Here is a 22600-nt window from a genome sequence, read left to right as displayed (position 1 = left end):
TCCATTGCACCAGTGAAAGAGAATAGACCCCCTTTCCTTCCCATCCCCAAAAATCTCCCTTTCCATCCCCTCCAAAACCTCCAATGACCTCATATTACATCCCCCTCTCGTCATTGGCGAGCCTCGATTGCCCAAATCACCTCCCCTCCAATAACCGCCATTGACCACGAGGCTCGAGTCAGGGAAGAAAGGCGTGTCTCCACCTCGTCAGAGGAGGGGAGGGGCGCGCCCCCCGTCGTCATCCGGGGCGGAGCCCGAGGGTCGTGCGACCAGCCAGGGCCGAGGTGAGCGCCCCGATGGGCGTGTCCAAAGCGCCGGGGGCGTGATCGCTGGGGGCGCTATAAAAAGGGCGCAACCGGAAGTGGAGAAAAAGAAGAAGAAAGAGAGATGCACTCTGGGTTGGAAAAAGAAGGGTTGTGAAGAGAGGAGGAGTTGGTTGCAAGGAGTTGGTCACAGTCGGTTGCCAGAGAGGGGAGTCGGTGGTGAGAAGTGAGAGAAGCAAGAAAGAGTTGAGGGTTGAGGGTTGAGGGACCAGACCAGTGAGACAAGTCCTGGGAACGCAGCGGACGGAGGCCGCCGCAGCAGCGACACCCGGCAACCGCCAAAGGGGGCCTGAACGGCGGTTTGGAGCAGGGCCAACAAAAAGGAACGGCGGCTGCCAAACGCACGATTGAGCCGCAAGACCCCCCCTTGGACCTTTCCTCTCCCGCCAGCCATCCACCTTCTGCCATCCCTGGCATTCCCCGCGTGAGCCAGCGTTCTGTTTGTTCTGTCCTGGGATATAAGTTAAGTCTGTAGGTAAGCTAAATTTGCACTGTGTCACCTGCGTCTTGTGCTTGTAAATAAACGTGACCTCTGTCTTTTTGCTTGTGTGTAAATAGTAGGAATAAATGTAGTAGTATTTCAAACCTTTTTTTTGTCTCCGTTTTCCTCTTGCATTGCGTCGCTTTTGTCTTTTCCCTCATTGAGCAGCTAGGGTGCGATACAACCAACGTTCGGGTGGAATCGGGTGAGTTTTGTTAGGTCGCGGTTTTAAACCACCGCTCGGTCTATAACATCCTAACCGCGATCTATAACAATATATTATCTCTTTCTAACTTTTTAAAGAGTTCCATTCTCCTATAGAACTCATCCCCATCAAGTATATTTATAAAGTATACAGGTTCCTTAACCTTTTGTTGTGAAAGTATAAAGTGGTATGTTTCACGGAGGGTTCTTGTTTGACCTCCTCCTCTCCCACATACCATTTTAAAATTATAATATTTATTATCCGATTGATAACCATTAAAGTTCTCACTCCACTCTAATATATTTTTCTTCCCGCCCTCCATTACCCCACTTAACAAATGAATACGTTTATCCGTCTTGAGAACCTTCTGACCAGTGATTCTCTCAACCTCTTGAATCTGATATTTTTCACATTCGTTGTGTTTTCCATTTATATACCAAGGTTGATTACACCTCCACTCTTTAGTCTGGTTGATACTTGGTTCTATCATTTATATAATAGAAACAAGGTGGTGGTAGCCCATTAAAATCCCTAACCCCCCTTTTTAACTTATCACTTATATATATCTTATCACTTATATATATATCTTATCACTTATATATCTTATCACTTATATATCTTATCACTTATATCTTATCACTTATATATCTTATCACTTATATATCTTATCACTTATATACTTATATAACCATAAGGGAGACTATCAATTCCATTTTATAAAACTAGGGCATTGCCCGTACTATATCTATATCTAAAATTATATCCCCCCCCTCTATTTACATGAAATGGTTTGGTCCAAAGCGAACGGCTTGCGAGTACGGTGACAATCCCCCCCCTCTATTTACATGAAATGGTTTGGTCCAAAGCGAACGGCTTCCGGAGTTTGGTAAAGCAATCGCCATCGCGTGCACAAACGCGCAGGAAAGCGAATGAATCGCAAATTCGTTTTTATTAGTTTTAAAACTTTATTAAAACATAGTTTAACGGCAACATAGTTTTCCAACGTGAAATAAATGAATACGCTGTCAAATGTGCCATCTGAGGCAGAGTGTGTCCGCCACGTTCGGCACACGCGATCGTTCGCTGCTCTCTGATTGGTTGAATCGTTTTTTGGACATAGCTCGGTAAGTAATTGTCCGATTACTATGAAACCTTGAAAAGGCACATCCTCGGGTCCCCGGCAATATACCTGGCAAGTTAAAAGTATATCGGACCCGTGGTTGTCGAGAAACAGCGGTCACAGACAAACGTACAGACAGAGATTACTGGAATTATAGATAGATAAACCTCTTATCATCAAAAGCCCCCAATGCTTTCTTATTCACCTCTTCTGAATATAATTGATGTTTATAACTTCTTATTCCATTAATCTTTCTAAACTCTTCTTTCTTTGTTGTTAAACAGTTATAATAATCCTTAAAGTTTATTGTTTCTTTAATGACAGTTTTCTTTACACCTTTTAACTTCTTATCAGTCTTTTCAACGTTATTCACAATGTATTTATAAGCATAAGCCTTCGACCTCAATCCCACAAATTCACTCATAACATTTCCTCCCAATTCATCCTTGAACTTTCCAATCACCTTTTTATTTTTAGAAGAGAACAACTCACTCTCTGGACTGTAATTACTTGTATCATAGATATTAATGTCCTTTTTCATGTCTGAATAAACATCATCAGTATTAATTTTCAAAATAAAACTATCAGTATCCATATACAACAATGACACATTATCCTTATACTTTGATTTTAGATTAATATAAAAGTAATCATACATTAATGACTTTGACAAGTCAAGAATTGATGTTCCAATGTAAATAGGTTTGTCCATTTCAATACTCTCTTTAACCAAATGGATCGCACAAAAGTTCTCAGTAAAGACCTCAGCTCTAGTAAAACTCGGTCTATTAATTAATTTTGATGCTTGTTCCCAAGATGTTGCTAGTCTGATATTTTGTCTTTTCCTCACATTCTCCATGGTCTTACCAAAGACCGCATTATTCATCAATTTATAAAAGTCTTTCTCAAAATCTGTTTTTGACTCTGTTCTTCTTTGTGTATTAAAATCAATGTACCCCTTTAACCAATGACTTTGATTGAACTTTAGAACCCTGTGGATCTTCTCTACTCTTAGACCTTTTGATAAATATTGTCGCAAATTTCTTTGGTGTAGTACATAATTTTTCTTGTTATATAATGTAGTAAGTAATTTTTCTGTTGATTCACCTATATCAAACGATCGTTGATAATCACTCAACCATTCTTTCTTTGGACTTTCTTTCTCACAAGCAAATGGAAGATCTTTATGTTTGATATGAAGTTCTTCAGGATATTTTAAATCGACCTCAAAATAATAACCAACCTTTGAATCATCCAATTCTTTTTGTGTAGAGATACATAAATCTTGTAAAACCTTGTGTAGTCTTTTTCCTTTACCCATCTTAGTTTCCCTAAAGCCGTGGTCCCAACCCGCCGTACTTGCAAGTGCGTGCTGTCTACTTGCAAAAACGTGGGCAAAATTTGGGGATCTGTACGTGGTGAGTACCACCTCAGTACGGATTTGTGAGCACGCAGACACGCCGTAGCACTTTTAGTGCATGAGGAACTTTCGCTGCGTTCGGGATGCGGTCGGGCTACGGATTCACCCCAGTACGGGTGACGCGCGTGCCTTCTACAGCCAATGAGCGCACAACGCACTGACTCCGTGAGTCTTTTAAATTTTTCCCACGGTCACTTGCTCTACAGACGGCGCACTTCCACGCACTTACAACATGCGAGTGAGTAAGGACACCGTACGTGAGCAGCACGTGTAAGTACGGCCTCCGTACGATAACGTGGCAATCGCACGGAGATCGTACGTTGTAAGCAAGTTGTAAGCACGTACAACTCACTTACCACGTGTGCAACGTACGATGCACGCAACCGCTCACGGCCAGGCGTGGCGTGGGGCCACGTACTTACACCTTGCGCAACCGTGCGAGTGACGTGCGTTGACGTACTCTCTCCCTACTCTTGCCACTCCCTCCCCACGTTTTCGGAAAAACGTGGCGGCCGTGGCCTCCCCAAAAAACGTATGGACTAAAAACACGCACGGTGGGTTGTGACCGGGCCTATAAGGAAGAGCTTGAGACATTGCCCAGCCATACAAGTTGTTTGCGTCATAGTACATCAAGTAAGAACTCTCTTTCGTTGAATCATAATTTGGAAGATATTTGTTATTTGCTTTTGCGTATCTGCTCGAGCATACTTGTGAAATTCCACCTCTTTTTGCATTTTCAATCATCAAAAGCATATCGACATCGGTTATCAAATCCAAATCTTGTTTTGTCATTTTCAACATCGCGCTCCAAGCCAATCCAGGTGCTGTGTAGTAGTGAGCAGGATCCAATCCATATCCAGTGCGACAAACAGATCTAAAGGCTTCAAATACATCGGCCAATAAAAGCACATCAGTTTTGAGATACAAATCGTGATACTCACCAAGATTCTTGATGTTATATTTTTCCCAAACATTTTGTGCGTGTACATAATCTTTATCAGATATATGACTGTTGTTTAATTTGTTATCGAAATTTTCTTTTAAAGGAAGTTGTGTTTCATTGAATCTCTCAAATGAGTCCATATAGTCATAGGGGTAAATTCCCTTTTGTGTTAGAAAATCTTTATCTGAAAAATACTCTGAAAGACATGGAAACTCTTTTAGATTTTGAACCAAGTTAGCCAATGGACTTGCCATGAATTTAAATGTATCAAGAAATCTGATATGAGTAATAGGAGATGTGTGAATTGTTTTTGTGAATGAAATGTATTTCTGATCTGTGTTAGGAATTGCTGAAATGTGTCCAGATGTCTTTATAAGTTCATTAATAAATAGATGCGTATCATAATGAGCATTGTTATGAAGAAAGACAGGAATGAAAGAGGGGAGTTGATAATTAATATTACAACTTTGATGAGCTGGACCTCTATATTTACCAGTGAGATGACAATGATCTCTAACCTTTAGACCTTCACCAATTTTTTCCTCACAAATATGACAAACATTGTTTTTTTAAATTCCCTTTTCTGTTCACTCGTCAAGGACATTGGTTTATTAGTTTCTCTCATTATCTTGGTTAATCGGACACAGTCTTTTTCTAGTCGTTTCACAAACTCCTCTGGGGTATTTGAGCCTCTATACTCCTCTAACTTGTTATATTTATCAAAAACGGATGATTTGATATAATAACAAAAACCGCAAGGAGTATGTTTTTGATATTTATTTGTGTATGATTCTTTTGGATCTGGAGAAGCAGTATCTATTTTTTCTAGAATACTTTCAAAATCAGCATATATAACAAATGGATGTTTGATCTTTTTCTTTTCATCTTTGAATGTGATATTTGAGCCTTCTTTAGGCATATTGATTACCGTTGATTTATGTTCACCACAATAATTTGAATGTTTATCTAATCTTTCTTGTGTATGGAAGAAGTTAAGACAACACAAACAAATATATATTTTATTTGTTCTTTTACATACTTGTGGTTTTATTAATTTAGCAATATCTTTAATGTATGTATAATGTGAATTTTCCTCTGAATTAAAATATAGAAGATTAATATGAGTTTGTTTACAATTGTCAGAAAGCTTTAAAACCTGAATGCTGTTTGTTTCTGTTAGACCATAAACATTAACTGATAAATTATTTATCTTTTCAAATTTAGGAATATCATTTAAAGCCATCGGAATTCTTTAATATATATATAAATATAATATATAATAATATATAATATATATATAATATATAATATAATATATAATATATAATATATAATATATATATTATAATATATAATATAATATATAATATATAATATAATATAAATATATATAAATATATAAATATAATATAAAAATAATATATATATTATTTAAAGCCATCGGAAACTTTAGATTTTCGTATTTAATGTATTCTCATATTTTTTATAATGAGATACTCTTTCATCATGAAAATGTGGAGGATGTAAGTGTGCTAGAATAGACCAGAGAAAACATTTATTGTCTTTATTTTTGATATTGATAACTGCTTTTCTATTTTTGATAACACTGGGTAAATCAATGTAGGAAGAAGCTTTTAGAGGATCTGATTTAAGAATATGAATGTCTATGTAAATAATTTTTCCTATATTGAATCCACTTCCTACGATTGAATTATCCACATCTTGCTCTTGTTTAATAAGTTCATCATAGACTCCTGATGTTTTAAAATCTTGATATGAAGATATAAAGTGTGGCTCAGTTCTCATGTATGGTGTATCTATAACTCCTTCGTCCTTTGTCATTTCTAATTTTACTCCCATATAAAATTTAAGTGGTTTCATTTCTTTTAGTGTTTTTTCAATCAACGTTTGAACAGCAGGTTTAACTATTTCTACAGCATCAACTATAGACTCTGGTTCAGGAGGTTTGAAGTTAAAGACTCTTATTTTAATATGTCCTTTGAATGCGCCATCAGAGTTTTTAGTTGTGATAAAATTTGATAAATGTAGAATTGTTTTAAGATGTATTTCGAAGCCTTTCTTGAGGATATTTTTATTACATGCAGAACAGTGTTTTGTTTCCTTCTGAATAGGAGATAGTAGGTGAAGTAGATTAAATGTGTGTTTGTTAGTTTTAAGGTGTCTTTTGTATTGTTTATATTCTTGTTCACAAACATCGCAATACGTTGCTTTGATCATATTTATTTATATAGTAAAATTATACTTAAAACAAAGTGCCTTTTTTAGAGGCTTTTTAAAAGATGCAACTGTGCTTAAAGTAAAACACCTTTGAGCTTTTCAACTCGTTTTATGTATATAACTTTACTTAAAGTAAAACACCTTTGAGCTTTTCAACTCGTTTTATCTATCTATAATTCCAGCAATCTCTGTGTGTCTGTGTGTCTGTGTGTCTGTGTGTCTGTGTGTCTGTGTGTTGTCTGTGACCGCTGTTTCTCGACAACCACGGGTCCGATATACTTTAAACTTGCCAGGTATATTGCTGGGGACCCGAGGATGTGCCTTTTCAAGGTTTCATATTAATCGGACAAGTACTTACCGAGCTATGGCGATTTCTTTACCAAACACTGCAAGCCGTTCGCTTTGGACCAAACCATTGCATGTAAATAGAGGGGGGGGGGGGGGGGTTCTGTGGTCGTTGCGAATGGACCAAACCATTCATGTAAATAGAGGGGGGGGGGGGGGTTCTGTGGTCGTTACTGCCACGTGGTTTCAAAGTTTTTTTTTGTTGTTGTTGTTTGCACGCATGTTTTTTTGCACCCACGTACGGGCACGCCCTAGGATGTTTACACACACACACCCCTACACAAATTTTTTTTTTTTTTTTTTTTTGGCAAGGAACGGGCACGTCCTAGCTTATATATAGTACGGGCATGCCCTAGTGTATATAACTTTACTTAAAGTAAAACACCTTTGAGCTTTTCAACTCGTTTTATGTATATAACTTTACTTAAAGTAAAACACCTTTGAGCTTTTCAACTCGTTTTATGTATATAACTTTACTTAAAGTAAAACACCTTTGAGCTTTTCAACTCGTTTTATCTATCTATAATTCCAGTAATCTCTGTGTGTATGTGTGTGTGTCTGTGTGTGTGTGTGTTTGTCTGTGACCGCTGTTTCTCGACAACCACGGGTCCGATCTAATTGAAACTTGCCAGATATATTGCTGGGGACCCGAGGATGTGCCTTTTCAAGGTTTCATATTAATCGGAGAAGTAGTTACCGAGCTATGGTCACCGTACTCGCAAGCCGTTCGCTTTGGCTTTGCGAATGGACCAAACCATTTCATGTAAATAGAGGGGGGGGTTCTACCGTACTCGCAAGCCGTTCGCTTTGGCTTTGCGAATGGACCTAACCATTTCATGTAAATAGAGGGGGGGGGGGTTCTGTGGTCGTTACTGCCACGTGGTTTCAAAGTTTTTTTTTGTTGTTGTTGTTTGCACGCATGTTTTTTTGCACCCACGTACGGGCACGCCCTAGTGTATATAACTTTACTTAAAGTAAAACACCTTTGAGCTTTTCAACTCGTTTTATGTATATAACTTTACTTAAAGTAAAACACCTTTGAGCTTTTCAACTCGTTTTATGTATATAACTTTACTTAAAGTAAAACACCTTTGAGCTTTTCAACACGTTTTATGTATATAACTTTACTTAAAGTAAAGCGTCTATGTGTTAGCCAGAAAGTTTAGATACTCTAGTTCATCAATTTCAATTTCACTATCTGAGTCATCAATAAAGCTACTCTCATAACTATCATTTGAACACAAACTATTAGTATCATAACTATCTTCAGATCCTAGACTCTCAGTATAATAACTCTCAGAGTATTGACTGTTAATATCACTCATTTACATACCATTAAACTTCCATCAATATCTATATATTTTCTTTCATTAGAACTAATAACCACAATATTGTTTTACATTAAATGTTATTTTCAAATAATCTCTAATAATCAGAGTACGGAATGATAGTTCACCACTAATATTCATATTATTAATTTCACCCACATCTTTGGGTCTATTAAAGAATATACAAATGTTTCCTCTAGAATCGTTGATGGTCTTATCATTCATTTTCAAAGCTTCTTTATCAATGACCTTTTCAAGTTTTGAGTAAATGTTAGTAGTAGTGGAGAAACTTTTGTCAAATTTACTTTAATAGAGATTAATTAACATAGCTTGCCCCGTAAATTTAATAAAAGGACACATGTTATTCTCCATTATGGGTTTAATCCAAAAATTTCCATATTTATCTTTGTTCAATTTAACATCTTTGACATATTTTTCTATATCTTCCACCGAAGTAGAGATTGATTGAAATTTGTCTTTTGTGTTTTACTTTAAGCACAGTTTCATCTTTAAAAAAGCCTCTAAAAAAGGCACTTTTTTAAAGTATAATTTTACTTTATAAATATGATAAATTCTGAAGGATATTTAGAATTTCCAGACTCTCCATATGATAAAGAAATCTGCCACCATTGTGGTAGAATAGGGCTTAATAATGAGGGTTCATATTAACAATGTATTTTCTGTGATTTAATTTTAATTAATGATAATAAAAAATATAGAAAAATATATAACTCTTTTAAATTAGAACCAAAAATGAATTACTTTACAAGATTAATAAGAGAGATGAATGTTAAGTATTATGGTGATAATACACCATTTCTTACAAGGGAAGAGACTATTTGTATTGAGGAAATGTATAAGGGTTTAATGATATTTATTATTCAAAATAATTTTAATGGCAATGTTAATACAAGATACTATATAAACAAAATAATGGATTATTTTGAAATTAAACCTGAACTCAGGATAAAATATAGAGTTTCTCAAAAAACTCAAAAAAAGTTAGATGACTTGTTTTCCAAATATATAAATGAATGATTTTTTACCCGTTTGGGAAAATAAGATAAAATTTAATAACCATAAAAATCTTCCAAATTCATTGAGATGTCTAATAGTCGGTTCAAGCGGATGTGGAAAAACCTGTTTACTTTTAAAGATGCTCCTTAGTCCTAATTTTTTAGATTATGATAATTTTATAATTTTTACAAAGTCAAGTTTTCAACCCAAGTATCAACTACTCTCACAGGGTTTTAATGCGGGTCTTAAAAAGGAAGACATTATCGGTTTATTTAAACTTCAAAACAAACTAAATGATTATAATATTGATGATATAATACAATTATTTTGTGATACACAGAAATCAAAATCAAAACCAAAACCCATAACTTGTATTCTCAGTGATAATACGGATGATATACCTTCACCTCAAGATTTAGATAAATCAAAAAAGAACCTCGTTATCTTTGATGATTGTGTTAATGAGAGAAACCAAACAGTAATGGATAGCTACTATACAAGAGGGAGACATTCTTCTTGTAATTGTATTTATCTTAGTCAGTCATATTTTCAACTCCCTCGGCGCTCAATAAGAAACAATGCTAATACTTTTATTTTATTTAAGTTAAATTCAATAGATACAAATAATTTTTGGAGAGATAATTGTTCTACATTATGTAGTAAGAAGGAATTTGAAAATAATATGAAACACACGATTAGAAAATATAAATATATTGTTGTGAAACAAGATGAGATACTAAATGATATTTTTCAATAAATAAATACAGAAAATGAATACCGAAGAAAGAGTAAGAAAGTTTAAAGAACATCAAGAGTTGGTTTCAAAAGTTGTAAAGCAACAGGAAGACATAAAGAAGAAAAGGAGACAGAAACTAACTGGTGAAGAAGCCTTTGAAAGAAAACAAGAGAAATTTTTTAAACCACTTTGAAAAACTCAACAAACAATTTCACCTACAGTTCCCACGGTAGAATTTACTCCGAAAAAATTTCAAATGCTCAAAGATTTTAGTCAAATGACAGAGCAAGAACTTGGAGAATTAGAATATGATGATGAAGGATTATTTCGGCATCTTGAGAAGGTAAATAAACTTTCCAATTATATTGTAGAAGCTCTTCAAAACAATGAATATTTGAAGGGTTCAAAAACCAGAGCAGGTCTCATTCCAACAGAAGAACCAGCACAGTTCCATCTTGTGAAAGAAAAGTTATTGATATTTAATGATAAATTGGTGTTCTTAAGTTCTGACCAACCAAATGTTGAATTAACCCCAATATTAATGTTTCTTCTAACAAAAGATGGACATGCTAATTCACCTTATTTTGATGAACCGCTTGATATGGAAAGAGAGGAAGATAGAGAGTATATTGAGTTGCTAAACGCACTTGATTATGGAGTTTCTGTTGCTGGTAAAAGTAAGAAGAATGAGAAGGAGAAACATATTATTGATGCTTTAAGTAAGCTTGGTTCGGGTGTTAGTTTTCTTCCAAATGACCCATCACAATTAGTTAATAGGTTATTATTGTTGTTAGGTAGTAAGAAGGCTGGAAACAACAATTGTTTTAATGAAGCATCCGCCATTTTAGATCAGTTGATGAATATGAAAATAATTAATAAATGTCAATACAAAGATATTTTATTAGATATTAAATAAGATGAGAAGCACAATTCTTAGTTTTAATTTCACAACGAGTGATTACACAGCTTCATTCCCTTACCCACAACAACTTGACCCCACAAAAGAATATGAGGCTTCTTTGTTGTCAATGGAGACTTACAATACCCTTTTTAATATCACAGAGAAAAACAACAAGTTTAGTTATAATACAGGAAGTGAATATAAAACTATAACCGTTTCACCCGGTGCTTACGAGATTTCTCAAATATCTTCAGAAGTCTCTCGCCTTATGAAAGAAAAAGGTGATGAACCAAAAAATATTGTAATAGATATTCAAAAACACACTTCAAAATCAACTATTAAACTTAAAAATAATTATAAAGTTGATTTCACGATTGAAAATTCGTTCAGAGAGCTATTGGGTTTCTCTGCTAAAAAGATTGAAACTAACGGGACGTCTTACAGTGATAATGTCATTCAAATATCCTCCGGTATAAATTCAGTATTAATTCATTGTGATTTGATTGATGGTGCTTATAACGATGGAATAAGAACAAATACAATATTTTCATTCAGTGCATACTCAACCCCGATTGGTTATAAATTTAATATGGAACCAAAAAATCTTGTCTATTTACCTGTGTCAGGAAAAACCATATACAGAGTAAATTTGAGGATAACCGACCAAGATAATCGTATGATATCCTTTAATGATGAAATTATATCCATCAGAATTCACCTACGTGAAGTTTTTCAATAAATAAATAATGGTTATTGTGAGAAAACACGAGTTGGGAAAATATAAAATAATTACAGGGGATGGGATGTTCCTTTCACCATACTATAAGGGTGAAGGTATGTTTCTTGGTAGAGGATACTATAAACCAAAGAGACAACGGGGTGTGGGACATCAATTTAGAAATAAAGGAGATGGGATAATTGATACTCTAATGGGTATTGGTTCAACCATCCTTAAACATAAAGACCTAATTGGTTCAACTGCTTCAGCCGTGGGCTCAGTTGCGGGTGCTATAAAGAGTATAAAAGATGCTCAAAAGGAGTCTCATAAATTACAAGCAATCAAAGAAATTAAAAAAGGTAAAACTCAACTATCTTCACAAGAACGACAAAAAATCATTAAAATACTTGGGTCAGGGTTTCAACGATTTTAATGCTATATAAATACAAGTATGGAAGTGATTGATAGTATCTATGATTTGGATGATACGATTATCATTTCAAACTCTACTAAAAAGGAAGACTATTTTAAGGTAAATGCTATAACAGGAACAGACTGGAATTCAAACGGACCAAAAAGTTTTGAAATAAATAATCAACAAACTTACTTGAATATAGCTGATAGTTTCTTGCTGTGTAAATTTAAATTCACTAAGGCTGCGAATAATACTAATGCTACACTCGTAAATGATTTCTTCTGGAAAATGTTTGATAGTGTCCGCCTGTATATTGGAACACAAGAGGTTGAAGCGGTTGATTATGTCTCTGCTATATCTGAAATGATGAAATTTACACTATATTCGTTTAGTGATAGAATGGGTAAGGGAGCTGTTGAAGGTTTTATTCCTGATATGTCAACGGGAACAAATGCTGACCCTGGTTATAGTCAAAGGAAGTCAATGTATAATGATGATACAAAAGCAGAGAATAGTTTTACCGTAGCAGTACCTCTGAAAGGTATATTTGGATTTTGTGATTATGATAAAGTTTTGTCTGGTTTTAAAATTAGATTTCAACTACAAAGGAATGATAATGTAAATAGGTTGCTTTTTGGGGTTGAAAATGCTTTTGGCGACAATAATAAATTTGTTATTAATGATTTGTGTTGGTATATTAGTGAATATACTCCTAATCTTAAAACGGAAGAGATGTTAAATAGAAGACTTAACTCAAAGAAACCGCTAAATGTATCATACCTTAAAAGAAGATGTCAACACGTTAAACTGGAACACACTACCTACACTTGGAATTTGGGTGTTCTTGAAGGAAAGCCACAATACCTATGGCTCATTTTTAAGAAACGAGATGGAGAGGAGGGTGCTGATAAGAATAATGCGCTGAGTGATAATGCTAAGGTGAAACAACTTCGGGTTTCTCTTGATGGAACATTTTATCCGCGAGATAGATTGGAAATTGATTGGGAAAAAAATGATTATGCGGAAGCCTACAAGTCTTACCAAAAGGTGTGTGAAAGCAACGGTAATAATGAACCTATTTTGGATATGGTTGCGTTTCAAAAACTCTATACAATCTATGCAATTGACCTGAGTTCTCAAAAGGAAACTATAAAGTCTAATAGAGTGGATACTTCTCTATGCATTGAAAGAGGAGAGAATGAAGAAGTTGATGCTTATTGTTTGCTTTTGGAGGAAACAGAATTACAGATTAATACAGATAATGGTGTTATGATTAATATCACATAGGTTTTTTCTCATAAATAAATGAGTAGGAAAGAACTGGTATATGTTAATCAAATCAATCTTAATAAATTAACATCTTGTATTCAAAATCAAAAGCCTTGTATTATTAACGTTAATACAATTCAAAGAAAAGGAGCAGTAAGAATTGATGTTTTACTCACAAGAGAGCAGGTAAAAACACTAAATGGTGCTGGTTCACTTAAAATTAAAATGACAAAACCTATGTTAAAGAAATATTCAATACAAGAGGGAGGATTTCTCCCGTTTCTAATTCCTTTATTTGCTGGTTTAAGTGCGGCGGGAGCATTGACTGGTGGTATTTCAGCAGCGGTAAAAACTGCTAACGAAAGGAAGGCACAACTAAAAGCTCAAAAAGAATTGGAAAGACATAACAAGGAGTTGGAGAAACAAATTAGTGGAAGTGGTGTAATTGTGGATTTTGCTCAAAAACTTGAAAGTCTACCTGATAAAGCTAGATTGTTAGTTGGAGATATGCTTTCCTCTATCGCTCAAGCGGGTGTTAAACTAACTAAAAGGGGTAATGGGTTATATCTTTCTCATAAATAAATGGATAAATGGTTTAAACAATTTGGAAAGAATACAATGTCAAATATAGAACTTACTAAATATTGTAAAAAACTAAAAATTGATAATGTGGTTATTTGTATGAGAGATGAATTTAAAAAGTTGTCCAAGAATACAATGAATATTATTATGAATTTAGACACACAGAATGGTTCTCATTGGGTTTGTATTCATAATAGTCAGGATAAATATTATTTTGATAGTTATGGTATGCCACCGCCTGTTGAAGTAATACAATTCTTACAGAATGGTGTTTATCAAACATTTCAAGTTCAAGAAATTAATTCTAAATGTTGTGGTCAATTATGTTTATATGTATTATTTCAACTCAACAATAATGAAAATTTTTATGATATCATTTTTAATCTAATATAAATGACTTATGTTGGAAAAGATGGTTCTATCTTTGGAAAATCCTCTCAGGATATTGATTCATCAAATTATTATACAAAGGCACAGGCTGAACGACAAAAATATAGTATAAGTAAAAATATTAATATGAAGAATACTTATAAATTAATCAATTATCCAAACCCGACAGATGCGAATGACTTAATTAGATTTAGTGATTTATCACAATATATATATTTTTAAAGAAAACAGCACGTTTTGTTAAACAAGTAAAATTTACAACCACAACACCCGGTTATACTGACCATACACCTTTCCTCATTCAATTTAACTATCTGCTTACAATTGAATTTTATAAAGAAGGACATATAGTTAATATGCGAATCAATAAATGGGGGTATGATATGCCTGATTTAGGGTATAATTGGTATTTTTCAATAAACTTAGAAGACCTACATGATTTGAATCAGTCTCGTAAAGAAGAATATTATCCGCTTGGTGAGGATAAGGATTTATGTGGAAGTACAATTAGTAAACAACAAATACATGGTTTTAAGAAAAGAAAAATATATGATAGTATAGCGATGGTTAGCATGACAAAGAAGGAAGGTAATGAGATAAGGATAGAAAGCCGAGGAATACAAACCGATTTGGTAGTGGGAAGATGGGGTGCTATTACCTGTTATAATATTAATCTCACATATATTTCTGATACATAAATGGCAGGAAAAAGACTACAAGAGAATTATAATTTTTGTATTCAGGGATACCTACAAGAAAAGGGTGCTCGGTATTACATACCTTATGATTTGGAGCATATACATGGAAATTTTGTCATTAAAAACTGGCCTTATACTGATATTGCTAAACCCACAAATAGAGACTTGTTTAAAATATTAAATAAAAATGAACTTCTCAAAGTTATGAAATATAAAACTCTTTTAGAAATCGTCATCAAATCTTATTGGTATCCTATTATGAGAAAAATAATTATAGATACAAGAATATCTCAAAATCCAGATGAGTATATGTATAATATTCTTTGGGGCTCAAGCTCAAGGGTAGCAAGGGATGAGGAAGGAGTTGAAGAAGAGAAGGAGGAAGGAGTTGAAGAAGAGAAGGAGGAAAGAGAGAAGGAGGAGAAGGAGGAAAGGGAGAAGGAGGAGAGGGAGAAAAAGGAGAAGGAGGAGAAGGTTGAAAGGGAGAAAAAGGAGAAGGAGGAGAGGGAGGAAAGGGAGAAAAAGGAGGAGGAGAGGGAGGAAAGAGAGAGGGGGGAAAAATATAAAAATATGACCATTCCTGAGATTAATGAAAGATTGAAGTTATTACGACAAATAAATCAATCTCAACGCACCGAAGAGGAAAATAAAGAACTAATGACTCTTATGAAGATATTGGTTTTTAAATTTGCTATAATAAATTCAGAGAGCAGATATACAACATATAGTTGATGATGTTGGTGTTATTGACTTTAGTTAGTTTTCTTTGTAAATAAATGGAGGAGAGAGTGAAGGCATTCCTAAGGATTCTTTATGTTTTAAAAATCAAGATAGAAATGTATATGTTGAAAACCCAAAAGGCTTTGGCATTATGTAGGACTTTTTCTCATAAATAAATATGAGTTATTGTCTCAAATGTAAAAAGAAAACTAAATCTAAAAATATCTCCTTTGTTAAAGCTAAAAATAATAGAGTTTATCAAAAAGGAATATGTCAAGTGTGTGGCTCTAAAAAGTGCCAATTCATCTCTCCTAAAAGTGGAGGAGACATACAAAAGTTTTTGTCAGGAAGTAAATTTACAACAACTGGAATTCCAGGGGAACTACATCTACATGGATATTCTTTCTGTGGTCCTGGAACAAACCTGGATAAAAGATTAGATGAGGCTGACAATCCTAAACCTTGGTCTAAACCTACAAATAGGGTTGACGAAGTGTGTATGAAGCATGATATTGCTTATGGGAAAACCACTACGTTGACTGAAAAACATAAAGCCGACAGAGAAATGTTGTATAATTTGTCTTTGATACAAAATCCAACGTTGAGAGAGAAGGTTGATAGGTTTATTGTGAGAAATTTGATAAATGCTAAATTGAAACTTGGCCTTGGTTATTCACCCTCAAAAAACTATTAGGCTCTAATGATGTCATCAAGACTGAGGAGCTTTTGGCTGATGAATTACATAAACCTATAATCACAAAGTTTAAAAGAAGGAAAGTTTATTCTAAATACACCGACCACATATGGTCCGCTGATTTAATCGAACTAAAAAATGATAAGGGATACAAGTATGCTTTAACCGTTATTGATTTGAGGAGTAGATTTGCTTGGGTTGTTCCTTTGAAAAACAAGAGAGGTTATACTCTGAAGTTAGCCTTCCAACAGATATTTAATAAAAGTAAAAGAAAACCAAAGAAACTGTGGACCGATGAGGGAACAGAGTTCTATAACAAAATATTTATGAAATTTCTTAAGGGGGAGGGTATTAAATTATACAGCACCTTTAATGAAGGAAAAGCAGTTGTTATTGAGCGTTTTAATCGTACTTTAAAAGAGAAATTATATAAAAAATTCACACAACTCGGTTCCCAAAAATGGGTGTATTTTATTCAGGATATTGTAGATAATTACAATAATACAGTTCATTCATCAACAAAATCAAAACCATCAGAAACATTTACAAAATTAGAATATGAAAAGGAGATTAATTTGAGAAAGCCCAAGTTCAAAGTTGGTGATATTGTAAGAATATACAGATGGAAAAGTCATTTTGAGAAAGGTTATACAAAGAGATGGACTAATGAATTATTCAAAATCGTTGATGTAATGGATACTATGCCTTGGACTTACAAATTATATGATATGAATTGGGAAGAAATCTTGGGTTCATTTTACTCACAAGAATTACAAAAAACAAAACTGATAATTCATTAAACAACAACCATCCATACTTTCATCCACCCAGATTAGCTAATTTAATTAGTAGTAATAAAAAAAATTAAATAAATAAATAAAAATCATAAGCCACACCCACACAGACCCCACCCACAAACCCCGCCCACACAGACCCCACCCACACAGACCACACCCACACAGACCCCGCCCACACATAAGAAAGCATTGGGGGCTTTTGATGATAAGAGGTTTATTTTATAAAATGGAATTGATAGTCTCCCTTATGGTTATATAAGTATATAAGTGATAAGATATATAAGTGATAAGATATATAAGTGATAAGATATAAGTGATAAGATATATAAGTGATAAGATATATAAGTGATAAGATATATATAAGTGATAAGATATATATAAGTGATAAGTTAAAAAGGGGGGTTAGGGATTTTAACGGGCTACCACCACCTTTTTTCTATTATATAAATGATAGAACCAAGTATCAACCAGACTAAAGAGTGGAGGTGTAATCAACCTTGGTATATAAATGGAAAACATAACGAATGTGAAAAATATCAGATTCAAGAGGTTGAGAGAATCACTGGTCAGAAGGTTCTCAAGACGGATAAACGTATTCATTTGTTAAGTGGGGTAATGGAGGGCGGGAAGAAAAATATATTAGAGTGGAGTGAGAACTTTAATGGTTATCAATCGGATAATAAATATTATAATTTTAAAATGGTATGTGGGAGAGGAGGAGGTCAAACAAGAACCCTCTGTGAAACATACCACTTTATACTTTCACAACAAAAGGTTAAGGAACCTGTATACTTTATAAATATACTTGATGGGGATGAGTTCTATAGGAGAATGGAATTCTTTAAAAAGTTAGAAAGAGATAATATATTTATAGGCTCATTAGTAGAGTGGTCTAAGGAACTACATTAAGGGGCTAGTGGGGGGAATAGGGTAAAAATTACATGTAAGTGAGAAGGATCATAGGTTCATAAGGCTAGAAGGATTATAGATTCATAAAGGAAGAAAATCATAGGTTCATAAGGTGAGAAGGATTATAGGTTCATAAGGTGAGAAGGATTATAGGTTCATAAGGCGAGAAGGATTATAGGTTCATAAGGTGAAAAGGATTATAGGTTCATAGAGGGAGAAATAGAGGTGTTTATGATTTTTTAAAAGGACAAGGGGGTAAATGACATTAGATAGGGATTTCCCATGTTAAACGGAGGTGTCCCAGAAGCAACATTTATCACCTACTTCTCTCTGTGCTCTGTCCCCCAAATATTCCGACAGGTCGCACAAGATCTGCCAGCAACCCTCTGATGGTTAAACTGCCGAAATCTCGGCTCTCTGCTCACCTTCATTCTTTCATTCCTCTTTTCTCCCGCCTCTGGAACAAACTCCCACACTCCCTTCAATCCCACTCCTCCCTCCAGGTCTTTAAAACAGCTGTTCACCACCATCTCTTATCTTCCCCCATCCAAAACCTTGATCTTTTCTACCCCCGCTAATTCACCCCAGATCCACCTTGTTTGAAATTCCAACTTCTTTCCTGGAAGTCCTGGCAGTGTCCATGTTTTATACCTCTCCCACTCCCCCCTCCCTTCCCATGCCCACCCCAAAGCCCTCTCCCTCCCACAGATCTCTCGATGTCTCCATGTCTCTCGGTCCCTGCTCTCAAATGTTGTGTTTGTGTCCTCCCCCTCTCCCCCCATCTTGTCTACCGCTCCCGATGTTATATGTTTTATGTGTCAGTTTGTCTTTCTGTGTGATTAATGTTCGCTCTTTCACGAGCCTTGATCTTGTATACAAAAAAAAAAACAAAAAAAAAAAACATGGCCCGAAACCACGCTGCCCAGGTGGGCAGCACTGTGTATCCCACTCCCTCAAGTATGCAATCATTAATGTTATTTATATTTTAAGAAGCGATCAACGCAGCGGTCTATTGTATATACACCGTTACAATAAAGGGATGAGTACTTTTTGTAATAAAAGAAGGTTTTGTGCATAATTTTAATTTTAGCCCAAGTTTTCAAAGCTGAATTGTGTGAAAACACAGAAGGGTCACAGGTCATTTTGATGGGCTTTTCTGCTAGTTATATTATAAAGATATTATAAAGATCAGGATTCATCCACGTGAATGCACAGAAGGATGTTCCGCTATTTTCCACCTGCACCATATGTCCACCACGGGGTGCGATCAGTGACAAAAACACGACTAACTCGATTTCTATTTTTGTTTCTAAAAATGTCTTACAGTCAGGAAGCTTTTTATGGGTAGGTTGGAAATGGGAAAAGGAGGTAATATTCGTCTGGCCTCACCAGTTTTTAATAAGTTAAATAATTTTTGATTTTAACACACAGATGAATCATGGTGCCAAATGTTCTTATTTTTATTCACCTCACCGACACACGTGATTCCGCTACTTAATAACAGATGATGATGATGATGATGATGATGATATCCACTCCTGCATCATCAGATGTATATGGCTGCCAAAGCAGTTTCTTGACTATTGAGCACAATCCTGGTCGGGGCATCTCCTATGCAGGACACTCGAATGGCTGTTTCATCCCAGTAAGCTCATACTCATTTCGCCGACCTCAGAAGGATGAGAGGCTGAGTCAACCCCAGCAGTCTGTTAATTGAACGACCGACCAGGATTTGAATTCAGGAACCTAGATCCCCAAACCAGCTCTCTAACGGTTAATTTAAGGCCTGGCCTCGATGAGGGCTATTTAGTCCGTGCCTGGAGCCTTCAGCATTGAAAAGTTAGAGCAATGCGACTGTCACCAATATGCCTCTGCATGTCACAGATAGATGCTCTCGTTCACTGTCCTAAAAATAAACAAGTTTGATTTAAATCCCTTCAGCTGTTTTCAAGTATCTAATTTTCACCAGCCATGACAGGTTTCATATCGATTGGTGAAGCGGTTTTTAATTATCAGCTTTCAAGCTATCGCGGTGTGTACCACGGTTTAGAATAGGTACACCGTACTAAAAGGGCTGGCGTCAGGAAGGGCATCCGGCCATAAAACAATGCCTCAAAAAGTGAACCATGACAATTACAATTACATATGGGCAGGGTACAGCCCGAAGTACCCCGTGGGGGTCCTCACCCCCTCTCGTAAAAAATCAAGGTGAGGAACCCGAAAGAAGCAAGGGTGGAAATCATTCCATTTATGACGACGAAACATCTGATGCCCCACGTGGATATCGGTTTCTGAGGTTTGGGAAATGGAATGTAGGGACAATGACAGGGAGAGCAGGAGAAGTGGTGGAAGTATTGGTCAGAAGAAGAGTGGATATATGTTGTGTGCAGGAGACGAGATGGAAGGGAAGTGGTGTGAGAATGGTGAAGGGTAGGCAGGGACAGAAATACAAGTTTGTGTGGCAAGGGTGCCCGGAGGGCGTGAATGGTGTTGGTGTCCTGCTTTCTGAGGAGTTTGTAGACAGTGTGGTGAGTGTGACTAGAGTGAGTGAAAGGTTGATGATGGTGAAAATGATGATTGGAAAGCAATTGGTGAACGTCATCTCGGGATATGCTCTGCAGGTCGGTCGGAGCGATGAAGAGAAGGACAAGTTCTGGTGTGCAGTCGAGAAGCTGATGGAAAACGTGAAGGATGAGGAAGTTGTTGTGGTAGGAGGAGACCTAAATGGACATGTGGGAAGGAGTATGGATGGTTTTGAGGGAGTGCAGCAGGGTTACGGATATGGTGTGAGAAATGGAGAAGGTGAAAGGATTTTGGAGTTTGCTGATGTAGCTGGTTTGTTGATTTGTTATACTCAGCTCCAGAAAGCGGATAATAAGCTTGTTACATACACGTCAGGTGGGTCGATGACAACCGTTGACTACCTGATGGTGCGTAGGCGAGATAGGGGGCACCTCCGGGACACAAAGGTGATCCCGGGGGAGGAGGCTGTTTCACAGCACCACTTGGTTGTCAGCGACATAAGGGTGAAAGGTGCGAGGAGAGCGAGGAGGGTGAAGTACCAACCGAGAATGATGGTGTGGAGGTTGAAAGAGGTGACAGTGAGGGAGGCATTGAAAGAGAGGCTGAGTAGGGTAGAGGATGATGTGGTTGAGCTTCAAAGTGGTTGGATGTCAATGAAAGATCGTCTGTTGGGAGCCGTTGGTGAAATATGCGGATGGACAAAAGAACCACCGAGGCACTCGGAAACATGGTGGTGGGATGACGAAGTTGGAAAGAGGATTTACGAGAAGAGGAAGAAGTTCAAGGAGTGGTAGAAGGCGAAGGGTACGTGGGCAGAAGAGGCAGAGCATGAAAGTTATAAGGCAGCCAAGAAGACTGCAAAGAAAGAGGTAGCAAAGGCACAGGAGCCATATAGGAAAATGTTCGGAGAACGATTAAAAAAAAAAGATTTGCGTTTAATCTAAGATGGCTGCCATAGCACGTGACCCATGCCATCACAATTATCATAAAAACATTCTGCATGGGTGTCACTCCTACCCTGAAAGTTTTGTCTCAATCGGACATGTAGTTGCTGAGAAAATTGAGGTTTAGCCCGTACGTCTGGAAGGACGGCCAGACAACCTAAAAACATTATGCCTCCGGCCACCTTTGGGGGTGGAGGCATCATAAAAAGCCAACACCAGGTTAATGTAATAACAGAGGCTCACTCCAACACCTCAGTTTAAACCAAAATGAGGTACATTCGTCATGTGCAATCACTGCCGAGCTCTTTAAGGCATATTGAAAACATTCTCTAGGTATCAACACAATACAATCAGTTGATTAATCAATGCGAACGCCTCCACATTGTACATGGATAATTATAAGCAGGTAGAGTGTATACAAATTATCAACTGCACTGTTAGAGCCATCCTTGAATCACTCACCACACTCTTCTCTCTGTCAGCAGACTCACCTACATGCATGCCCTTACCATGTCATTGCATGGCATACCCCCTCTACCCAGCACACAGTCCCCAAAAGTAGAGTGGACGTCATGTGCAATGAAAAGGTTGTTCTGAAATGTGAAGGTGATGTGATTTATTTACTTACTTGTTTGGACAAGTTGATTGATGAGCTGTTCCTTCATGCGAATGTTGATTGCCAGCTGTCGCATCCTCTGCTGGGCCTGTCCCAATCGCAATTCCGATGCTCGGAGGTGCCGGCGCTTCGTTTGCAGGCTATTCTGACAGCCATGCCTCTCCTTTACACCCTGAGATTGCCTCTGGTCATCAAGCATCAGAGGGAACTCTGCATTTGAAAGGTCTGCACAAAACAGGTCATGGCATCTCAGCGACTTTACATGGCA

At 36.3% G+C, this 22600-nt stretch overlaps 1 protein-coding gene across 2 annotated transcripts in view; it reads right to left on the bottom strand.

The window, feature by feature from the left end:
* LOC137433173 (kinesin-like protein KIF27) overlaps window positions 1-22600 on the bottom strand; it is a 98140-nt gene that overhangs the window by 31980 nt on the left and 43560 nt on the right. For both annotated transcript variants that reach the window (XM_078783669.1, XM_078783670.1), the window contains exon 10: window positions 22345-22557. In XM_078783669.1, coding sequence (XP_078639795.1) covers window positions 22345-22557 — 213 coding nt within the window. The remainder of the gene's footprint in view (window positions 1-22344; window positions 22558-22600) is intronic.

This window comes from Myxine glutinosa, chromosome 8, assembly GCF_964187855.1.
Source record: "Myxine glutinosa chromosome 8, kmMyxGlut1.1, whole genome shotgun sequence".
Lineage (NCBI taxonomy): Eukaryota > Metazoa > Chordata > Myxini > Myxiniformes > Myxinidae > Myxine > Myxine glutinosa.
Note: the sequence above shows the minus strand (reverse complement) of the source record. Positions and strands in the feature narration are given on the sequence as shown.